Source organism: Dermacentor silvarum, chromosome 6 (genome assembly GCF_013339745.2).
Source record: "Dermacentor silvarum isolate Dsil-2018 chromosome 6, BIME_Dsil_1.4, whole genome shotgun sequence".
Taxonomy (NCBI): Eukaryota; Metazoa; Arthropoda; class Arachnida; order Ixodida; family Ixodidae; genus Dermacentor; species Dermacentor silvarum.
The window spans coordinates 57,128,517-57,149,533 of record NC_051159.1 but is presented as its reverse complement, the minus strand read 5'-3'; the positions used below and the strand labels follow the sequence as shown (position 1 = coordinate 57,149,533).

At 49.4% G+C, this 21,017-nt stretch overlaps 1 protein-coding gene across 1 annotated transcript in view; it reads left to right on the top strand.

Moving 5' to 3' along the window:
• Nucleotides 1–706: 706 nt before the first annotated feature.
• The window catches only part of LOC119456672 (roundabout homolog 1), a 76,263-nt gene continuing 55,952 nt past the window's right edge, over nucleotides 707–21,017 (top strand). Inside the window, exon 1 of the mRNA XM_037718497.2 lies at nucleotides 707–1,002. Coding sequence (XP_037574425.2) covers nucleotides 864–1,002 — 139 coding nt within the window. The 5' untranslated portion in view covers nucleotides 707–863. The remainder of the gene's footprint in view (nucleotides 1,003–21,017) is intronic.

The window sequence follows — 21,017 nt, the reverse complement described above, 5'->3', positions numbered from 1 at the left end:
AAGTTTGTCTCATTGCTTCCAGCCTTAGACTTAAGTCTACAAAAATTAATTGTGCAAAACAGCGAGCTCGAACTACCTCTGCAATGAGAGAAGCCGTAGTTAATAACCAAAAGCTATGTAATAATTTTGACTATCGAAATGTATAACATGAGAGTTTGACAACGGTAGTTATAACGCTTATTTCATGAAGTTTTAGCGGTCGTCAATCTTGTTTACTTGCTACCAACAATTCGACCTTAGCTTTACCCCGGGACAAGCCAAGCACCGTTATATACCCACATGGGTGTTAAGGGAGAAAAGAGAGCGAGAAGGCAGGGATCTTAAACAGCGAAGTGTCTGATTGAATAACCTACCCTAGGGTAGGGTAGCCAAATGATCGAAAAGAGAGAGATCGGAGGTGAATGTGTGCGCGTGCAAAAACAGCACCACGCACTCAAAGGCGCCAGCACAAACCTTTAGTTTTAAGAAGAACACAACTATGTTTACCCATTTCTGGGGCACCGTTCCAGTAGCGTCTGTACAGACAATGGACGATCATCTAGTTCTCACTGCGCATTGGACATTGAGTGCATATTGTATCGAACTGAGGGCAGTTGCACAATAGGTGGCATGTGTTCTAAAATCTGAATGCCCTAACACCCTCCTGCTCATCGCTATATCAGCTCCTTTGTCTTCACGCAGCGTCGAGCGACCAACAACGAGGAGGAGAAGGCGGCCGCGCGCCGCGGATCACGGAGCAGCCGGTGGACGTGGTGGTCCGCAAGCACGAGCCCGTGACGCTCCGGTGCGGCGCCGACGGCGACCCTGCTCCTCGAATCGCGTGGTTCCACGACGGGAGGCCCGTGCGCGACTCTGCCACGCGCATGGTTCTGCCCGAGGGACAGCTGTTCTTCCTACACGTGCAACACAGCCGCCGGGAACAGGACACGGGACTCTACTGGTGCACCGCCACCAATGCCTTGGGCGCGTCCCGCTCCCGAAACGCTAGCGTCGAACTCGCCGGTGAGCATGCCGGCGCGGTTGATTTCTTACAAGTTTTACTTTACTCACAAGCTGTTCGTTTCTATATTTAACATCCTATGTTGACATTTTCTGCACATAAGTGACCGCCTATAGGAAGGGCGCTATCAGAGCTGGATTTCGCTGAGCGAGTAGTGAGATCTTTCCAAGATATTCCCGGGCTTGTTGCGCTGCTGCTGAGTTGCTAGAAACTATTTTAGAATTCAGATGCAACATAAACCGATTTACATTGGGTTATGCAGACTTCGCTGGTGGTTTTAGCGTTGGATGTGTAACCGCGGCGTTTGTTTAGTCCACTTTGTCGTGAAATATGTACAGTCAGGCCAATGTTAAAGAAAATACACTTTCATGTGCGTCTCACTTGTCGGGTGCTCTGGCGGCAGATGCCGTTAGTAGCTATGTAAATTCACTGCACAGGTTTGTAGAAAGGTGCCAGGACCACGAACCACAAGTCATCATCTGCAAAGTTGGGTGTTCGTGCAGTTCTCATAGAAAAAAAAATGCAGGTGTTCCACACTCATGTGTTCCAGCTAACAGTGCGCTGTACTCTACCTGTGAACGCGGCTATTGTAGTCAAAATTGCTATTGCGCTCAAAAACGTGCATCATTACAAACCACAGGCTAACTTTTTGAAATCATTGACGCTCTAACGTACACAATTCTAGTATTAAAGCAAACATGTTTTATTAACAAACTTTTCATGTTCAATTTTCGCCTCTTCGCATCTGACAATAAGATTTTACATAGAGTGATATAGTTTTCACCAATGAGAGTTATCATAAAATATGAGCTCTGATAGTCACAACAATAGAAAGTGAACAGAGAATGACTAAAAGGAAAGTATCGGAGAAATAATTTATTGTTTTAATTAAACTGTAGAGAAATAAAGTCAAAGGACATGAAAGTGGGGGAAAAAAACTTGCCTCGGGTGGCAGCCGGACCAAGCGGCGGCAAGTTGTTTTTTCATCCACTTTCATTTCATTTGACCTTATCATTTCTACACTTCAAATAAAACAATCAATTTTCTAGAATGCTCTACTTCGATTCATATTAATTCCTGTGACTAATAAAAATAGGGCCCCTATGTCCACCGCCCCTTTCTTCTCGTTCAAGAAATACATAAATAGGAATATATATATATATATATATATATATATATATATATATATATATATATACATGTATATATATGTAACGCGTTCATACAAATTAAAGCTAAACACGTGATACAGAAAAAGTATATTTACTATGCAATTCTAATGTACACTGCCACCACCGACAAAAACAAATATTGGAGACTACCTGTGAGGCAGGCACAATAAAAGCCAAGTACTCGGTGCATGGAAAAAAATAAAGCAATGATGAAATCCATATTTTCCTAGTGAATGTGCGAAACTGAATGCCAAGAACAGACACAATGAAACGCACGAAAACACACACTGTCTGTTTCAGGCACGGTTTGGTGTCACAAGATTTTGATATAAAGATGCAAGATGGTTGGCAGTCTGAAATGCTGCCAAGCGCGCGATGTGGGCCACTGGTAATAAAGGTTTGTTTTCAGAGCATGCTTCTTGAAAATAAAAGAGAGAATGTTGTTGAAGTGCACCGTAACGAGCTGCAACCACTCTCGGGCATCATTAGGCACTTCGAGAGTGTGCTGTTGCCGCACAACCAAAGCGTGGCGCGCTGCACATAACAAAAAAAATATAGAAAAAGAGAAGAAACCAACACAGTGTCATAGGTTCGCTTTGAAGAATAAAAACTACGAAGAAGGAGCTATAAAATAGCCGGACCCTTGCTTGCCATCACGCAGATGTCTTAAGAGCACTTCCCTGTTGCCTAGATTGTGTTTGCTTGCTTGTGATACATTTTTCTGCATGAAGAAAAAAAAAGAACCTTGTTTCAATCAGGCTTCCACTTGTCTGTTGGATCTTTCTTTTTATTCTTGAATTTGGCGAAAGGAAAACAGGGGCGGAGATGAAATTTTCGAAGGCCCCGGTGGGGTTCGTTCTCAAGGGAGGAGGTTGCAAGCTTCAGTTGGTCTAAGGGCGGCAGCAGCGGCGACCAGCTTCGACGTGTGTAACTAGCGCCTGGGGCCATTGCGAGTGGCGTTTCTTGCGAAAAACTGGAGACAAGATCGTTCAGTTCTTTTTTCATCCGGAGTGGTGAAAGGGGAAGCGTGAAGTACGTTCGTGGAGCGAAAGCTGGCACTTTATGTTTTCTATTTACTCAAGGAAAGACGGCGAACAAGTCGATATATCTCCAACATACACACAACCCAACTCCTCAGGATAGCAAGATGACTACCTAGAATGGGTCTGTGCCTTTTGTGATGGAGCAGCAGTCGCTAGATTTGGTGGGCAACAGTTCCCGATGCTGTCACATTTATTAATTAAATTCCGAGGTTTTACGTGCCAAAATCACGATCTCGTTGCGAGGCACGTCGTAATGGGGGACTCCGGCTTACATTTGAGGACCTTGAATTCTTTGACGTGCACCCAATGCAAAGCACATAGATGTTTTCTTTTCTTTTTGCATTTTGCCGATGCCAAAATACTGCCGCATCGATCGGATTTTGATCCTGCAGCCTCAGGCACAGCTGCGTGACGCCCAAAGTCACTACGGCATCACGGAGGGTGTTACATTTATGCCGCGCTCTGAAGGGTAACGAAACTCGAATGAAAGAAACTTCGCTGGGGGCCTTACTTCAAAAATTTTTTGTTCTCTTGCAGGATCAGACGTGAAAATCGTTGGTATCACCGGCTCCGCACTTTTCCGATAACCTGTATGGTCTCTGTGTTCCGGAGCTTTTCCTCGAACATCCTTTTTGAGCCTAGTGTGCATTCGGGTGGGGAGTTTTCAAGACTCGCTAAAGCTTGCCGGATGTGTTGCCGACGTGGAAACACTTGCGTTAATTTTCTGGGCACACGAGAAGAAAAAAAAACATAAAGCAAGCAATTTCTGCAATAAAGAAACATTCTGCTTGGAATAGAACATTTAAGCTATAACGTCAGAAATTGTCGATTTTGCCCGCTGGCGAACCACTGAAAGGGACAGCAAGGATTTGCGCTTCGTTGAGGATTGCCTCAGAAAGCGGGTTGGATGAGCAGCTCCGCCAACACGGGCGTCAGATCGATTGATGTCGATGAAAGAAAGGATCAGATCAATCGACCTCGATGTATTTTGTAAAATCTGCTGAGAGCTATTGTTTGCACCGTAGTGTGGTTTGCAGACACAGCTGGTCAGCAGGGACGCTAATGTGAGTGCGCACAGCGCTTATGCGAACAGCGAAGCAAGGCGCCGGCAGAGCCAATTGAGCGCTACGTAACATTGAGTCCACTTGGTCTCGTCGCTTTTGCAGCCAGATGAACTGAACGTTTCTGGAGACTTTCTAATCCTCAACGTGTGGGCCGCGCATGGACGTTGATACGGTGACCACACGACAACGACAATGTGGCGTCGCCAATGGACCTCGACCGTCCGTATCATTGATAGCGCAATGAAAAAATCACCAGCCCTTCCCCTGTCGAGAAAGTGGGGGTAAGCGAAGCTTGTCGTGTGTGTATCTGACCTTCGTGGTGATTTTCTCTCTCTCTCTTATTTCTCTCTTTCTTTCTCTGACCTTCGTGGAGACTTTCTTTCGTTCTCTTTTTTATTTATTATATGTTATTTATTTATTTATCACAGTACCCAGAGCGCCATTTCTGCCATTACAGTGGGAGTTGAGAGTATTATTTATCACAGTACCCAGAGCGCCATTTCTGCCATTACAGTGGGGGAGTTGAAAAAAGAAAAGGTACACAAAATACCGCTGCGCTTTGGCGGCGAAAAAAAAATCATTGAGATAGGAAAAACACAAAATTGTTAAACATAAAAATTTCACAGCAAGGAAGAAAATGAATCATTTGATGTTGTGGAAACTATCTCCTCAGGCAATTTATTCCGGTCACATATTGTTTTGGGGAAAAAAGTCATTTCGAAGAGGCCAGTCTGGCACCTGTATTCTTTAACTTTGAGCGAATGGTCTCTTCGTACGGACACATAATCAGGGCTAAATATATATTGGGTTCGGTCAATTCCAGTTCTTGAAAGAAATATTTTATGAAAAAATTTGAAGCAAAAAACTTCCCATATGTTTTTGAAGTGTGTCCCAGTGCAAAGTGTTTTTCGCCCTTGATACGTTGAAAAACCTATCACAGTCATTAAAAACTAAATGCACGGCCAAATTCCGAACTCTTTCTAGCTTTTGTATATTTCTTTCTCTCCCTCAATTTCTTTCTTTCTCTCCCTCTCTATTTGGCTCTTTCTTTCTCTGACCTTCGTGATGACTTTATTTGTTTCTCTCTCTTTCTTTCTTTCTCTCTCTCTATCTTTCCCTCTCTCCTATTTCATTCTTTCTCTTTCTTTCTTTCTTTCTCTTTTCCTCTCTTTCTTCCTTTCTTTCTTTCTCTCTCTCCCTTTCTCGCTCTCTTTTTGTCCCTGGTTATGTGCCATTGAGCTTGGACCTTTTCTGCAATGTCGCCAGGAGCGCCCCACTTTTCAGCGTGATACCGCCGCCGCCGCCACCACCACCGCCAGCACCACCGCCGAGACTTGAGAGCCTGAAAAGCTTGCTTAAAAAGGCTGTAGTTTTCCGCTTAATCCATCATGATTTGTCCTGCTGCAGTGTTGCCATTTCAGGAAAATTTTCAACACAGCACGGTATCGCGTAGTGAGACTCAATCCAGAAATAGCGCACTTTATATTAGGTGAGCGTTCATAATGCATTGGTCAAAATATGTGTAACGTCAGGTTTGCATTTTATACAAGCCAAACTTGCTGGTTCGATCTCATGCAAATCAATGGCAGAGGTGCGGCTAGATGCCGAGAAGCGTAATGGCATTGCAGCGGCATAGAGAGTGCAAGTCCACAGTGACAATTCAACGCGGCAGTCAATCAGCTTCCTCGCCACTTTTCACTACGAGTATAACATTGCACAACATGCTAAAGTCTCGCATCTTTTTTTCAGGCGGCATATGTGCGTGTGTGTGTGTGCGTGTGTGTGTGTGTTTTAACCAATCTTTCGGTCCCAGCGGCGCCCATCACAGTAAAACGCGCTGTCGGATTCGAACAGCATGGAGTCCTCCCGTGAAATAGTCGGATAACTGGAGGCAGGCGTTTCCACCACGACCGCACCATTAAATCAGCGTAGTCACACGTCAGAGAACAAGAAGGCACTTCGCTTGACGCGAAGAAATTCCAGCGTTGAATGCGCGTGGGTTGGAGGATAAAGTAAACACAGCCAAGTTGCTTGCTCCACACATGAACCACGACTACTAGTACGATGGACAGCTCACTTGTCACGGGCTGCTTGTCGTTGTTCACTGACAAGTGAAAGAGCCACCAGTCAAAGGGCTGCAATCAGAGGGCTGGCCCGTGTTGTTCCCCTCCTCTCAACCCTTTCGCGCAACCACGCGAAGAACAACTCGCATTGACAGTTATCGTTGTGGGCGCGGAAAAGAGCGATCGGTGCCTCCTTTGTCAGGTGCGGTGCCTCATTACATAAGCACAAACTGTCCGGTGGCGCCTGTAAATCTCGCGTCAAAGATATCGTACGCGCAGGATAAGAATGTACCCCTTGAGGGCTCAATTAGATTCGATGGCCGTTAGCGATGCTGTGCGTATGTTTTGTCCCGCTATATCCATGGAGCGTTGCCAACGCCATGGCGCACTTGCTGAAGCTGCTATCAGTACACCGGAGAAAGTAGCGCGGCGATCCGACAACGTCTGTGACTGGTTATCCGCAATCTCCGATGGCTCTAAGCACGCCAGCTTAATAAAGCACTTCGTCACTTCCGGATACGTCTCGGGACAAACGTTGCTTCTCATTTCCGACAGCAGGCCGCCTAACGAACGGTCTGCAAGTATTGTAGGGAGGCAGACCCGGGTGAATGCAACGTCTTAACTCATTGGCATAAGCTATTTAGTTTCGACAGTAACGCATGAACACTTTTAGCAGGCTAGATAGAGCATGGTTTCACGTCCATACATTATAGCAACCTCCATTGCTTGATAGACACGCATTGCGTCCTGCGAACGCCGGCGTCGCGTGCATAAACATTAGGGAGCTCTCCGAGAAGCTATTTCTAGTCTTTGCAGGGCAGCCCTAGGTTGTTCGTGCGCGCTGCCCGAACTCCATCCCACTCGTGCCGGGCCGCACTCCGGTAATAAATCGCCACAGAGACAGACGAGCTGTCAGGCGCTGTTTACAAGGCCCTGAGCGATGTCTTTCTCGGATGCCTGCTTTTCCATCACGCCGCCTACCACGATTCTCAAGCTCGTTCAAAGTCCGCGCGTCTGCCACTGCCGACGCCCACGCTCCACCTTTTTTTTCTCTTATCTTCTGTGAACTTCTTTTCGATCAGTGACCTCACGCGCCGCTTCAACGTCGCCCTATACTGACGTAGCGTTCTAAATGTTGAGACTTGCTGTGTAATGTACCTTATTAGAGCACTCCTGCTGTCAGTGCTGCGAATATTGGTTGGTTTCTGAATTTCAGGGTAGTAATGCGACGCGCATAGGAGCTATGCCATCTCTATTACTATTGGATTGCAAAAATGGCAAGTATGACCTAGAAAAAGGGTTGGCTTTCGCGAGATGGTATCTGATAATTAAACTTTAAAAAAGTAATTACACTCTAAAGCACTGTGAAAAATTCCATACTAAAAGCACAAAACAATAACAGGGCAAGTCCATATGCCGGAAAAAGATAAAAGTAACAGGTCTAGATCTTGTATCGTAGCACGTTTTGAAAGTTCAGTGCGTCTCATAAACACAAAGTTTGCGTACGTGTTTAACATACAAGGTGATTCGAAAGTTCATCGAGCCTGTTTAGTTTTTCAGGGCGGACAGCCTAAACGAGCGGTGACCGGTCGCATCGGCTGCTCGTCTGCAAGCCGAAAAGAGCGCCACTTCATCACGCATAGCAAGTGCGCAAAGTGAAATTTATAAACGCTATAAAAAATGGAGTAAGCGGTCAGCGGTTGCTTACACATCCGAGGCGTTTAGGGTGCAGCAACACTTTCGTTGAAATGTAGTGAAGCCGCTCACTTGCTCTTATGCATTAACTAAGTGTGGGAGTACAAGCAAGAGAGGAAGAGAACGACGAAGCTGCTGCTAGCCTGTCTGAGTAGCTCTGCCTACATTTATCGTTATTATCGTTATTTTCTGGTAATCTTACTGGTCAGAACTATTAAAGACGTCGGTCGACTCCAAAAGGTACCTTCCGTATCGGAGACCGACGGGTGCTGCGCCATAACCTCCCAAGGGGTGACACCGGGTCAGAAATGCCAGCTGGTTTGTACAAGCCAGCCTGACTGCAAGCGACAAGACACTGGTGAATCTGAAGACGAGTCAACAATCTTCGAGGACGACAACGTGGCGAACCTTTCAGACCTCGACATGGACGAGGGTGGATTCCGAATTGTGCGCCATCGTAAAGACAGGGCGGAGGGCATTCCAGTGTTAATCACTGCAGCATCCGAAAGAGCTGATTTAAGGCAAGTGAACCCTATTGTCCTGTATTCTGAGCTTGAAACGATTCTCGGTGGAGCACCAGTGAAGAGCCACTTCACAGCACAGGGAGCATTGCTCTTAGATGTAGAGACAGAAGGACAAGCCAACGTCCTTCTAGAGACAAAGAATATCGGCAGCATATCCATATCTGCCCGTGTACCACACAGTTATATGCACAGAAAGGGACTTCGCTTGGCAATGGGAGTTCCACAGGCGGCTTCAAACAAGAAAGACACTAATGAGGCAGAGTCTCTTCCACTTCGCCTCCTGATATCTCAGACGTTGCTGACGCAGCTATTAAGGCCGGGCGAGTCCCACCCAGGCACGGCGCTTCTCCGGCGGCTAAAAGCAATAACTCGCTCACATTTCCATGCGAAGCCGAACACTTTCCGATTTTTAGGATTGGAATGGCCTAAATGAAGTCGCCTTGACCCGCCATGCTCTTTTTCGGACGTTACCTGCAGTAGGTAGCCTGCAAGGAAGCGCTGTTTTAAACAGCGCTTGCATGTAGGCTCCGTAACCTGCTGCCTCAGTGTACCCCACCTACCGGCGAAACGCACCATTTCAACTGCAGAAGCAAAGTTTATTGTGCTGGACCACTTGAGCACAGCGCTTCAAAACCACCTACAGGTGTACACAGACGGTTCAGCGTGCGCACAAACAGATAGCTGTGCAGCGGCATTGTGCATACCATTCCTTGATGTGTCATGGTCTGGCCGGCTGGATCGCGTAGTTTCCTCTACAACAGTAGAAAGCACTGCAATCACCGTGGCTTTGCGGAAACTATGGGCCTTTTCTGCACGAGATGTCGTGGTGCTGACGGATCGAAGTCAGCGTTACAGAGATTACATCGAGGCCTACCTCTAGAGAAATTTACACGGCAATATCTGGCACTGGTTAACAATCTAACGAGCAAAGGATTTAACGTAAGGTTTCAGTGGATACCATCACACGTAGGAATTGATGGAAATGAGAAAGCTGACGCCCTGGCACGCTTAGCGCTGACATGTGTCCCAAAAGTGGAAGCTCCAAAAGCTTTTCAGAACCCTAAGGGTGCAATCCGCCTTCACTTTAGGGAGATCCACAAGAATCCCCATTAAGCCTGTGTGACTCATGGATTTACCCGCGAAGAAGCGACGCTTTTATACCGCATCAGGACCGACTCTGCGTACACCCCAGCTTGGTTATTCAAGACTGGGCTTCGCGCTTCCCCACTCTGTGCTTTCTGTGGTGACATTGGTGACATCGAACATTTCATTTGGCTATGCCCGCAGTTTGACACAGAAAGAAAAGCGATGGTCGACAGCCTACAAAAGAGCAGTCTTACGCACAGGACCTCCGAAGCCGTCGTTTTCCCCGGAGGGCCCGCGGCAATCAGGAAGAGAGCGCAACGACTGCTGATAGCCTTCCTGCGAGACACGGGGCTCATCGACACCTGATGGCACACCCCTGATCACAACTCGAAGGAGGATCAGGCGGAACAATTGCCGGCTATGTATGCCAGGCTAACCCCGCCTGCTTCAACATCACCACCACCACCACCACCTAGAGCCGGAACGTGGAGAAACCACTGCGGTTTGCCAGGGTTTCCTCATAGACCAACTGAACGGAGACGTTCAAGGGCTATTTTGGGGTATTCGGCTGCATGCACGCGCACACGCGCCCAAATAGCGCCTAACGACAATAAAACGTGTATACTGGGATATAACCATAAAGTTTCGTACAATAATTAGTAGAGAGAACTTTGGCGCTGCGATCATTCAGCGACTACAGGAATTATGGTTAGTAGATAAATTTGCCTGATCGTCGTGCTTGCTACTTCAGACGTTCTTGGGGCTTCGTTTATCGCGCTTTATCTGCCTTCATTGGCCTAAATTTCAGAACAATCTACACTTTTTTTTATTGTAGAAGGCAAAAAGATCCTGCGAACATCCATTTTGCTTTTCTTGCTTTATACATTAATGATATATCACGCCTTGTTATAGTAAAAGGTCGCTTTTCTGCTTACGACGGTGCTGTTCACAACGTCATTACCACACTTAATGACCACAACACTGAATAGCTCATTTTAAGTTTTCAAGATGCTGTGAGGTCTGGCGAATGAACGTTAACTTAAAAAAACCGTTGTCATGTCATTTCACACGCGTACTAATTGTTCCTATGTAAATTACTCCTATAACTCTACTTCAGCGCGTCCCAGAATATAAGTACTTAGGCCTCATGTTCACTTCAGGGTTATCCTGGTCAGAAGTTTTAATGATGATGATGATGATGATGATGTGGTGTTGTGTGGCCAATGTTCTAATGAACTCGAAGATGCAATTTTGACAAAGCGTAACGTGGCTGGCTATGACAACTTAAAGCGGCTGTAGAGCGGCCTAAAAACAGTAGTAATATATATATTCAAATATTCACAATGACTTGTCAGATGTGCTATGAATCTAAGAGATATGCTCTGCTGGAATCAGATACTAAAATATATAAAGCAAATAGCATGAGTGACTCATCGAGTTTCTCAAGTGCAAGGTCCTGTAGGCACGTTCTCTGCAAAACTATTGCAGCGGCAACCTCTGGCGAGACGCCGTGGTCAGAGCTTATATATGTACAGATAACTTGCAACAAAGCACCGGAAAAAAACTTGGTTACCTAGGCCGAACACATTATGTCGCTGAAAAAAATAAGACTGATTGCATATTGTTAAAAACCTACTCTACCAAATACTTTGTTCTCCAGTGGCGCACTTTGTGAGAAAGCCTCGGTCTGGTCAAAAGCGGTCCCAAAGATACCACTGTGGAGAAGAAATACTCGACGCGAAGTAACTCACACACGCACGTACACTCGTCACAAACAGCTCCCACGCAAAGCGCACCTCGCGAACTCGGGGAAGGAAACGGAGAAAAAACCGTACTTTGACTGAAAACAGTTCACAGGGTCGTAAAACGCGGAGCTTCGGGCAGGTAGAGACGCCTGTGGTCGGTGAACGGGCTGGACCGGGTGGGCGTGGTTGCAGGCATGCCAACCGTTTGTCCGAGACCGTCTCCGAGGTGTGTATTATGTTTTATTGCGATAGCAATTATATGGACACTCCAAAGCAGATTTCTGCCGTCGGCGTCGCCGTCGTCGGCGCCGTCGCCGTGAGGCTCCGTATGACGTCAATAGAGATGAAATCGTCGCCGCGCGCCGAACGCTGTATGTGCGAGTGAAAGCGCGCGAGGGACGCGCGCTTTCACGGGTAGTGAACCCACGGCGGAGAACAAACGCGCATGCTTCGCCGTGCTCCCTTAAGGGCTGCAGAACTAGGCGTCTCTTGCCTCCTTTACAATCACCATATATGTAGAGCAAACGCGCCTTCTTCCGACCCGCGAAAGGCCGTGGGGGTGGGGAAGGGGGAGGGAAGGGAGACGACGGTTAGCTGCGACACCAAGTGCCTATTTATATAAAAACGTTGTGAGGCGAGAAGGTGGTAAAGACTTCCGTCGCTGCTCGACGAGTGTCCCGTTCTGATCTCGTCGAAAACCTCCGAGCCACCCCCAGAGGCTCCGGCTATAGTCACTAACGCCGCGCGCGTTTTGTGTGAACGCGGGCAAAACGCCGACGGCGTCGACAACAGGTCTGCGTGTTGCCGGTGCTGCTGCATGTCCAAGTTTATACAGCCGATAAAGCTACTATCATTAATCCGTATAGCTCTGTGCAAATTTGCTATCGCAATTTATGCTTCGCCTTTCGGGTGAAACTGCGACAACTTTTTTTAAGTATCCTTATTGTTTCTTTGCAAAACGGGGACTTGGGGTGGTAACGGCATTTGTTCCTTAGAGCAGAAAACAGTCGTAAGACCTATTCTTGAATGCCTGTACTATATGGAACGCTTACAACATTATGGCCACTACCAAAATTGAATCTCTTCAGAAGAATGGCATTCGTTTCATATACTGCCGCCATGACATAACCAGTTTTCACCGTCATCTCGTTTGGATGTACATGGTTTAACTCCTTTTTCCCATCGGCGTCACAATGACTCTTTCAAACTCCTGCGCTCACTATTTTACTCTCCGCATTACACCTCCCCTAACTAATACCTCCCCATAACACCTCCCCTAACTAATCTATCACGCGCAGAGCCCCTACAAAAAAAAAAATTGTCGCAGGTTCACCTGAAAGGCGAAGCAACAATTGCGATAGCAACTTAGTAGAGAGCTATACGGAGTAAGGATAGTAGTTTCATCAGTTGTATAAATTTGGACATGAAGCAGCACTAGCAACGCACACAACTGTTGTCGACGCCGTGGGCGTTTTGCCCGCGTTCGCACCGAACGCGCGCGGCGTTGGTGACTGTTGCCGGTGCCTCTGGGGGCGGCTCGGAAGTTTTCGACGAGATCTGAATGGGACACTCGTCGAGCAGCGTCGGAAATCTTACCCACCTTCTCGCCTCGCAACGTTTTATTGCGATAGCAATTATATGGACACTCAAAAGCAGATTTCTGCCGTCGCCGTGAGGTTCCGTATGACGTCAATGGAGATGAAATCGTCGCCGCGCGCCGAACGCTGTATGTGCGATTGAAAGGGCGCGAGGGACGCGCGCTTTCACGGGGAGTGAAACGGCGGAGAACAAACGCGCGTTCTGCGCTGTGATGATGATAAGTGGTTCTTGAGGGAAAGGGAAAGGTTGGCGCTATCTTCTGCAGCCCTTGAGGGAGCACGGCTCAGCGCCAACTGCGCTGTGCTCCCTTAAGGGCTGCAGAAGTAGGCGTCTCTTTCCTCCTCTACAATCACCATATATGTAGAGTAAACGTGCCTTCTTCTGACGCGCGAAAGGCCGTGGGGGAGGGGGAGGGAAGGGAGGCGACGTTTAGCTGTGGCACCAAGTGCCTATTTATATCAGAGGCTCCGGCAACAGTCACCAACGCCGCACGCATTTTGAGCGAACGCGGGCAAAACGCCGACGGCGTCGACAACAGTTCTGCGTGTTGCCGGTGCTGCTGCATGTCCAAGTTTATGCAGCTGATAAAGCTGCTATCATTACTCCATATAGCTCTCTTCAAAGTTGCTATCGCAAATGATGCTTCGCCTTTCAGGTGAAACTGCGACAACTTTTTATATAAATACACATTTGGTGCCGCAGCTAAACGTCGCCTCCCCTCCCTCCCGTCCCCCCACGGCCTTTTGTGCGACGGAAGAAGTCGCGTTTGCTCTCTTTATATGGTTATTGCAAAGGAAGAAAGAGACGCTTAATTCTGCAGCCCTTGAGGGAGCACGGCACAGAACGCGCGTTTGCTCTCCGGCGTGCGTTCCCCGTGAAAGCTCGCGTCCCTCGCGCCCTTTCACTCGCACATACAGCGTCCGGAGCGCGGCGACGATTTCATCGCCGTTGACGTCATACGGAACCTCACAACGACGACGACGGCAGAAATCCGCTTTGGAGTGTCCATACAATTAATATCGCAATAAAAAAAATATCAACTGAGCTTATCTGTCTTTCACGCTCGCACTAGCATATATAAATACAGTTTTTCTCGCAGGATTATTGAATACTGGAATGATCTGCCTGTTAAGACTCGTTATTTATCTTTGAAGGAATTACTCAATGCTATTAGATGCTCCCTCTAAGCACTTTTCATAGATATGCTTTGTATTTTAGTGTTCATTACCTGTATTTATAACTCGTATCACTGTACGTACGCTAGATTCATTCATTCGTGCTATTCATACAATACCTGCAATTTCTTTTCTGTGTTTGTAATTACTTATACATGTACCCACCGCTTATGTAATACCCCGAAATTGGTGGTCTTTAATGTAATGAAGGGATGTGATGTGGTGATGTATGCGTTCGTTATTCTTTTACCGGTCCTGCGATAGTCCCATTATGGGTTTCAGTGTCTGAAAATAAATAAATAAATAAATAAATAAATAAATAAATAAATAAATAAATAAATAAATAAATAAATAAATAAATAAAGAACTGTCAGCTCTTCCACTGGGGTGCAGATGGAAGACCAGCGAAGCTGTACTATGGTGGGAATTATGTATTTCCAATTATGACTATTAGGTTGTGATGGTTTAATTTGTTATTTGAGCTATTAAATAATGAGAAATATATATGATCCGGTGGTTTTCATTTATTTAGTGACCAGAGGGACCATGGCCTTATGGTCGCTACGGTACACCGCCATAGGGTGCACGGCAAAGGTTGGCACGTTCGTACGTTCTTCATAAACACGTCACCAACGCCGCGTGTGTTCGCTGCGAACGCGGGCAAAACTCCGCCGCCATCGACAAAAGTTGTTCGAGTTGTTTGTGTGACCGCACACAACCGCTGTCAAAACGCTGGCAACGTGACGGAACGGCTAAACGCCGTTGTCGACACTGTTAGGGGAGAGGCGGGCGAGAGCCCAGAGAGTAGTAGTAGTAGTAGTAGTCGTAGTAAAGGTTCGGGGTGGGAAAAGATGCATATTTCTGCAGCCCTTATAGGGAGCACGGCTCAGCATCTGAGGGGAGGGGAAGCCCAGAGAGAGTCGGCGGCACAGGCGGCAGAGGCAGGCAGGGCGGCGCGCATGCGCCGCACTGGGAGAGCAGGCACGCACACGCACAGTCTAGAGAGCCTCGATGCCCTCCTCGCCCACCGCTCCCCTTTCACTGGGAAGTCGCGTTTGCTCTCCGCCGTGCGTTCGCTCTCCGTGAAAGCGCACGTCCCCCGCCCCTCGCGCGCTTTCACTCGCACATAAGTCGCGTTGGTGGTGGTGGTAGAAACTTTTATTGCCATTGATGGTGGGGGCGAAGACCCCTACATGGCACTTGGGTGCTCCCTTACTGTGAGGACGCACCCTTACAAAGCGAAGGAGAGCCCTTGGAGCGCAATCCTTCTCATAGCACTGGAGATGATCCAGCACTGGTCTTGAGGGGAAGTGCAGGTCAAAAGAGTCTCCCAGTAAGACTCCGCCACGGTCTGTGATGGGGGATGAGGGAAGGTGGGGCATGTGAGGAGGGTGTGTAGGAAGTCTCCTGGTTTACTGCAAAGTTTGCATGAGGAGGGGAATTGGTCTGGGTATCGTGCATGTAGCAGCAAGGGGTATGGGGCAGTCCGAGTTTGTAGTCGACGCCAGTGTGCGGCCTGCGCTATGGTGAGGGATGGGGCTGGGGGTGTGTACTCCCTTCGTTCGTCCCGGTAGTACGAAAGGATATCACTGAAAGAAAGCAGGCGCTCCCTGGCCCGTAGAGGGGGCTCGACTCCTCCTGCCCGGAATGTAAGACCTCGGGCTAGGGAATGAGCCTCCTCATTGCCAGGGAGGCCGGCATGTGCTGGCGTCCAGATGAGGGTTATGGGGTGCCGGGGCTGCCAGAAGCGTAGTAAGCGAGCAGCGGTGCCGGATATGTAGCCGTTGGCATAGTTGACAATGGCAGATTTGGAGTCAGTGATAATTTTGGTGGCAGATGTAGAGACGATAGCAAGCGCGATGGCTGCCTCTTCTGCCTCTGTGGTGGAATTGGTGATGATTGAGCTGGAGGTTAGAAGCTTTGCCTGATTGTCGGCTACCGCCAGGGCCATACGGGAGCCTGACGTATACTCTGCTGCGTCCACGTAGACCACATCATGGTCCTCGCTGTACTGTCTGTGGAGGGCCCAAGCCCTTGCTATTCTGCGGTTCCCATCTCGCTCAGGGTGCATGTTCTTGGGGATGGGAGGTATGTTGAGGTTAGAGCGGAGGATAGAAGAAAGGGGGACCCCCTCGGTAGGGTGTGTAATTGCGGTTAGGCTTAATTGGGATAATAGAGCGCGGCCAGCGGCTGAGTTAGATAGACGGGATATTTGTGCCGTAAAGGTGGCTTCTGTGAGTTCCTCAAAGGTGTTGTGGACACCGAGTTTGAGGAGTCGGTCGGTGGTCGTAGAGCCATTTTCGTGCAACTCCGTAGGAGCGCGTTTACCCGGTCTCTCTCCTTCTGTCGGAGGGGTAGGTATGGAAGGGCATATGTGGTGCGGCTTATGATGTAAGCCTGAGTAAGGCGAAGTGTGTTTCGCTCACGTAGGCCAGCCCGGCGGCTCGCTATGCGGCGAATAAGTCGGGTGGTCTGTTGAGCGTGTGTTTGGAGAGTCTTTATGACTTCTCCGTGCGCGCCGTGGGAGTGTAGAACTAGTCCTAGCACGCGGATTTTGGATACTAGTGGGATAGGATGGGTACCTAGCGTAAGAGAGATGGAAGGAATGACTGAATCGTGTTGCTTGGGGCGGTAGAGAAAGAGCTCTGATTTGGAAGGGGAGCATGTCAGGCCGCGCTCCTGTACATATGTGTCGATGGTGTTTAGTGCCAATTGTAGATGTTGTTCTATTTCGGCGTCACTGCCGTGGTTTGCCCAGACAGTGATATCGTCGGCGTAAAGGCTGAAATGAATGTCGGGAATTTGAGCTAGTTGTTGGGGTAAGTGAAGAAGTGCTATGTTGAATAGAATAGGGGAGAGGACGGCTCCCTGGGGCGTACCTCGTGCTTCCATTGTTATGCCTGGGAGGCGGTGGTCGCCGAAGGTAAGTGTAGCTGTGCGGTGGCTGAGGAAGTCTCGGGTGTAATTGTACATCCTGGCGCCCACTGCCAGTGTTGTAAGGTTCTGTAGGATAGCTGAGTGCGTAACGTTATCGAATGCCTTCGTGAGATCCACACCTAGGATAGCTTTGGTGTCGTAGGTTTGGGAATCTAGAATGTGTTGTTTTAGCTGTAGGAAGACGTCTTGTGTGGAAAGCCCAGGACGAAATCCAAACATACAGGTGGGTATGAGATTGTTGCCTTCTAGGTACTTGCTGAGCCTGGTCTGGAGTACATGCTCCATGAGTTTGCCGACAGAAGAAGTGAGGGAGATCGGTCTGAGGTTAGAGGTGAGCAGAGGTTTCCCAGGTTTGGGTAAGAACACGACTTTGGCTTCTTTCCATTGCGGTGGGAGGGTGCCCTTTTGCCAGCACCCGTTAAAGTATTCGGTAAGGGCGGCAAGTGGATTGGGCGTCGATATTCCGGAGCGCCTTGTTGTGTACCCCGTCTGGGCCGGGGGCTGAGGACGTGTTAAGTCTCTGGAGTTCAGCCTGAACTTCTGCTTCTGTAATGGGTTGGTCAAGGAGGTCGTTAGCGGGGCCTGTATAGTCGGGGTGTGTTACAGGAGGGTATGTGGGGAAGTACTGATTTCGAAGTTCTTGGAGGAATCCCGGTGGAGGTGTATCGGGAGTATGTATGAGTTTGGTGAGGTTGTCTCTTTGTGTGGTCTTAGATTGAGTGGAGTCTATCAAGTGCCTAAAGAGATTCCAGGTCTGAGGTAGACTCATATTGCCATCTAGCTTGTTGCATAGTGATTCCCAGTTTTGTCGTGAAAGAGTCGCCGCGTGCGTCTCTATCTCTTTGTTGAGACGAGCGAGGCGGCGTCTAAGTGTTCGGTTCCAGCGCTGCCTTTGCCAGCGTCGTTCTAGGCCTGCTTTAGCTTCTCATAAATGCAGGAGGAGGGAGTCAACTGTGTCGCTTGGGCAGTCCTCTCGTAGGGGACGAGTTACGGATCGAACATCACTTTCTAATTGTTTGGACCAGTCGGTGATGTCCGTGATGGGGACGACGGTGCGGGCTGCTCTACATGATCGGAAAGAGTCCCACTTCGTGAAAGTGGAGCCTCTGGGAGGTCTGCGGGGTAGTTGAGCATTTAAGAGAATTTCGATGATGCTATGATCACTACCCAGATTCTCTTGTGTGTTGCACCATGTGGCGTGAGGGAGGCGATGTGCGAATGTAAGGTCTGGTGTAGTGTCCTTTACAGACACTGTTTCCCGTGCGTGTAGGAGAGGTAGGGTCGGTAAGAAGGGAGAGACCGGTCTGTTGCGCTGCTAACCACACCCGACGTCCTTTCGGTGTGTCGTGCTGGTAATCCCAGGCCGTATGCGGGGCGTTAAAGTCTCCTACGACCAGTAAGGGGCACTTGTTTGCTATGCGCTTCGCAAGAGTAAAAAGGCGTTCGAAGTTGCTTTGTAGGCATTTAGGGTGGCTGTATACATTCAAGACGAAGATACTATTCGCTCGAACGTGTTGTGGCACAAGCTCAATTAGAAGGTGATCAATGTCTTGAATCGCTAGGGAATGGGAAAAGGTGGTGATTGAGCGGCTAACTAGAAACGCTACCCGAGTGGGCGGGGGGGATGTGGGTAGAATAGGAGTATAGCCGGGGAGGGTGAGTGGGTTGGAGGGCTCCTGCAGGGCAAGGATGTCGGGTCCTGTAGCGCAGGACAGCAGTTGGTGGACCACATGACGCTTCTGGCCAAAGCCCCGGCAGTTCCACTGCCAGAGAGTAAGATTACGGTTTGGAGCTGCCATCATGCATGAGAGTCGATTGGGGGTTGGGAGTCGTGATAACTGGGGGGTGGGAGTCGTGAGCTGTGGTAGGGATAGGGTTGTCCTGTCCTTCAGCTGCTTTAGGCTTCTTACGTCTACTTGGGGTGGAGTCCAGCTTTGTGAGGCGGGTTGCGTAAGAATTGAGCCGGGACTCAAGATCGCTATAGCGGTCAGAAAACCCTTGGGTTAGCACGTCGAATCGGTGATTAAGAGCAGCATTGTCTTGTGTTATGTTAATAACCGCGTCTTTGAGGGTTGCACATTCCTGGTTGATGTGAGTGACAGCGTCCTGCAATTTTGCCTCAAAGCGAGCAGCAAAGGACTCAAGCAGGGTTGGAATGTCGTCTAGTGAGAGGGGGGTGGAGGAAGGTGGCGTTGTGCATGTGGTTGAATTTGTAGAGGGTTCTGTGTCATCCTCCATTGCTAGCGAATCAGGAGAGGAAGTAGGGTTGGAGTCGCTGGGCAAGGTATGGTCGTTGGGTGGGTTAAGGGGAGGAGGTTGAGGTGCGGTTGGAGCGGGGTTAGGTGAAATGGGAGATCCAGTGGCAAGAGCACTTATCTGGGCTTCCAGTTTGGCGATGCATTGTCGAAGAGCGGCGGCTTCTGCTCGGGCTGCTGTAGCTTCTGCTTTGGCTGCCGCTGCCTCCTCCTGGGATTTCGCCAGGGCGTGTTGTAAACTGGGATTCACTGTCATGGATGTCGTGTGCTTGTGAGAAGAAAGGGGCGTGTTCCAGGCTTGTTTCAATGGCTCTGTCCAGGCTTGCTTGTGTTGGTTGGGCTGGGTGGGTCCGGATGACAATTGGGGAAAACTGTCCCTGGGTGGGACCGATTTCTGCTGCTGCGTTTCTGGGTGGCTTGGCTGTTTCCTTGGCTGGTGAAGGTTTCGTCCCTTGCACGATCCCGTGCCGGTAAGATGAGGGCCCTCACACAGAATGCATTTGGGCGTACAAGGAGGGTCTTGTTGCGAATGCTGTGTTCCACAGCGGGGGCAAAGATTGGTCTTGGGGCTTGGGCATACGTCGTGACGGTGACCCGGCTGTCTGCAATTGGTACAGGCATCCGGACTGCCGCGGTATAGGGTGCAGCGGTGGATGGCTCCCATGTACTTGATGGAGTGCGGGACTGCGTTTGCGTCGAAGGTGATTAGGATGGAGTGCGTCTTTCCCATGCGTCGGGCTGCTAGTATGGTGTACTCCGGATTTCTTCTGACCAAGTCTTGGTAGAGTTGCGTTGGGGTCTCGTCGTCATAGGCGTTTGTGATGACTCCTCTGGTAGCCCCCGGTGGGGGTGCCACGTAAGCCGTGCAAGGGTAGGTTTGGTCTCCAATTGCGAGGGAGGTTAGCGTCTTGAGAGTCTCGGCTGTTGGGGAGTGTGTTGTTGCCATGGTGAAAGTATTGTTGGTCGGGTGGGTGCGCAGGCAGAAGTCGTCCGGTAGAGGGATTCGGAGCTGGGTCTGCACTGCTTTCGTAAGTCGAGGTGTTGGGACGTCTAGAAGTCGTAGTTCACCGCGCGGGCGAACGACCACACGAATAGCGTTGGGTGGGAGTGGTGGCAGCTGCTTGCTACGCTGAACTGTGAGGCGCGTCTCCTTGGTCGCAGGTGGTAGGCGGGCGGGCGTCTTGCCGCTACGGGTGGCGGCTGTTGCGTCGTGCGCCGCGTTCCTGGCGTTCGGGTTAGCTGCCTCGGAGGTAGGCGTTGCCGGAGTGGTGAGGTGGTTTCGGCGAACTGGCTGGTCGGGAGGCGTAGGCTTATACAGCACTGGTGTCCAATCGTCTGACTGGAGCTCTTGTGCGGTTATGGTGTGGCCTTCAACCGTTACATCCATCATAATGGCTGGCGTTGCCGGCGGTGCCGGCGGAGAGGTAGAGTCCGGGTGAGGCTTAACTGGGCAGCTGAGCGTCTCGGTCCGATAATCGTTCTCAGCACAAAAAAGGTCGGATTTCACCCGGAATGGGCGGTTTCCCTGTCTTCCTTAGGCACTTATGTCGCTTCTCGAGCAGATTAGTGGCCGTAGGAGAGATTGGGTAGGAGCAGCACGTACCGTTTGCCGGAGCCGACGTTGCAGGCATCCGCTCGCGTTGGCCCCTACGCGGCGTT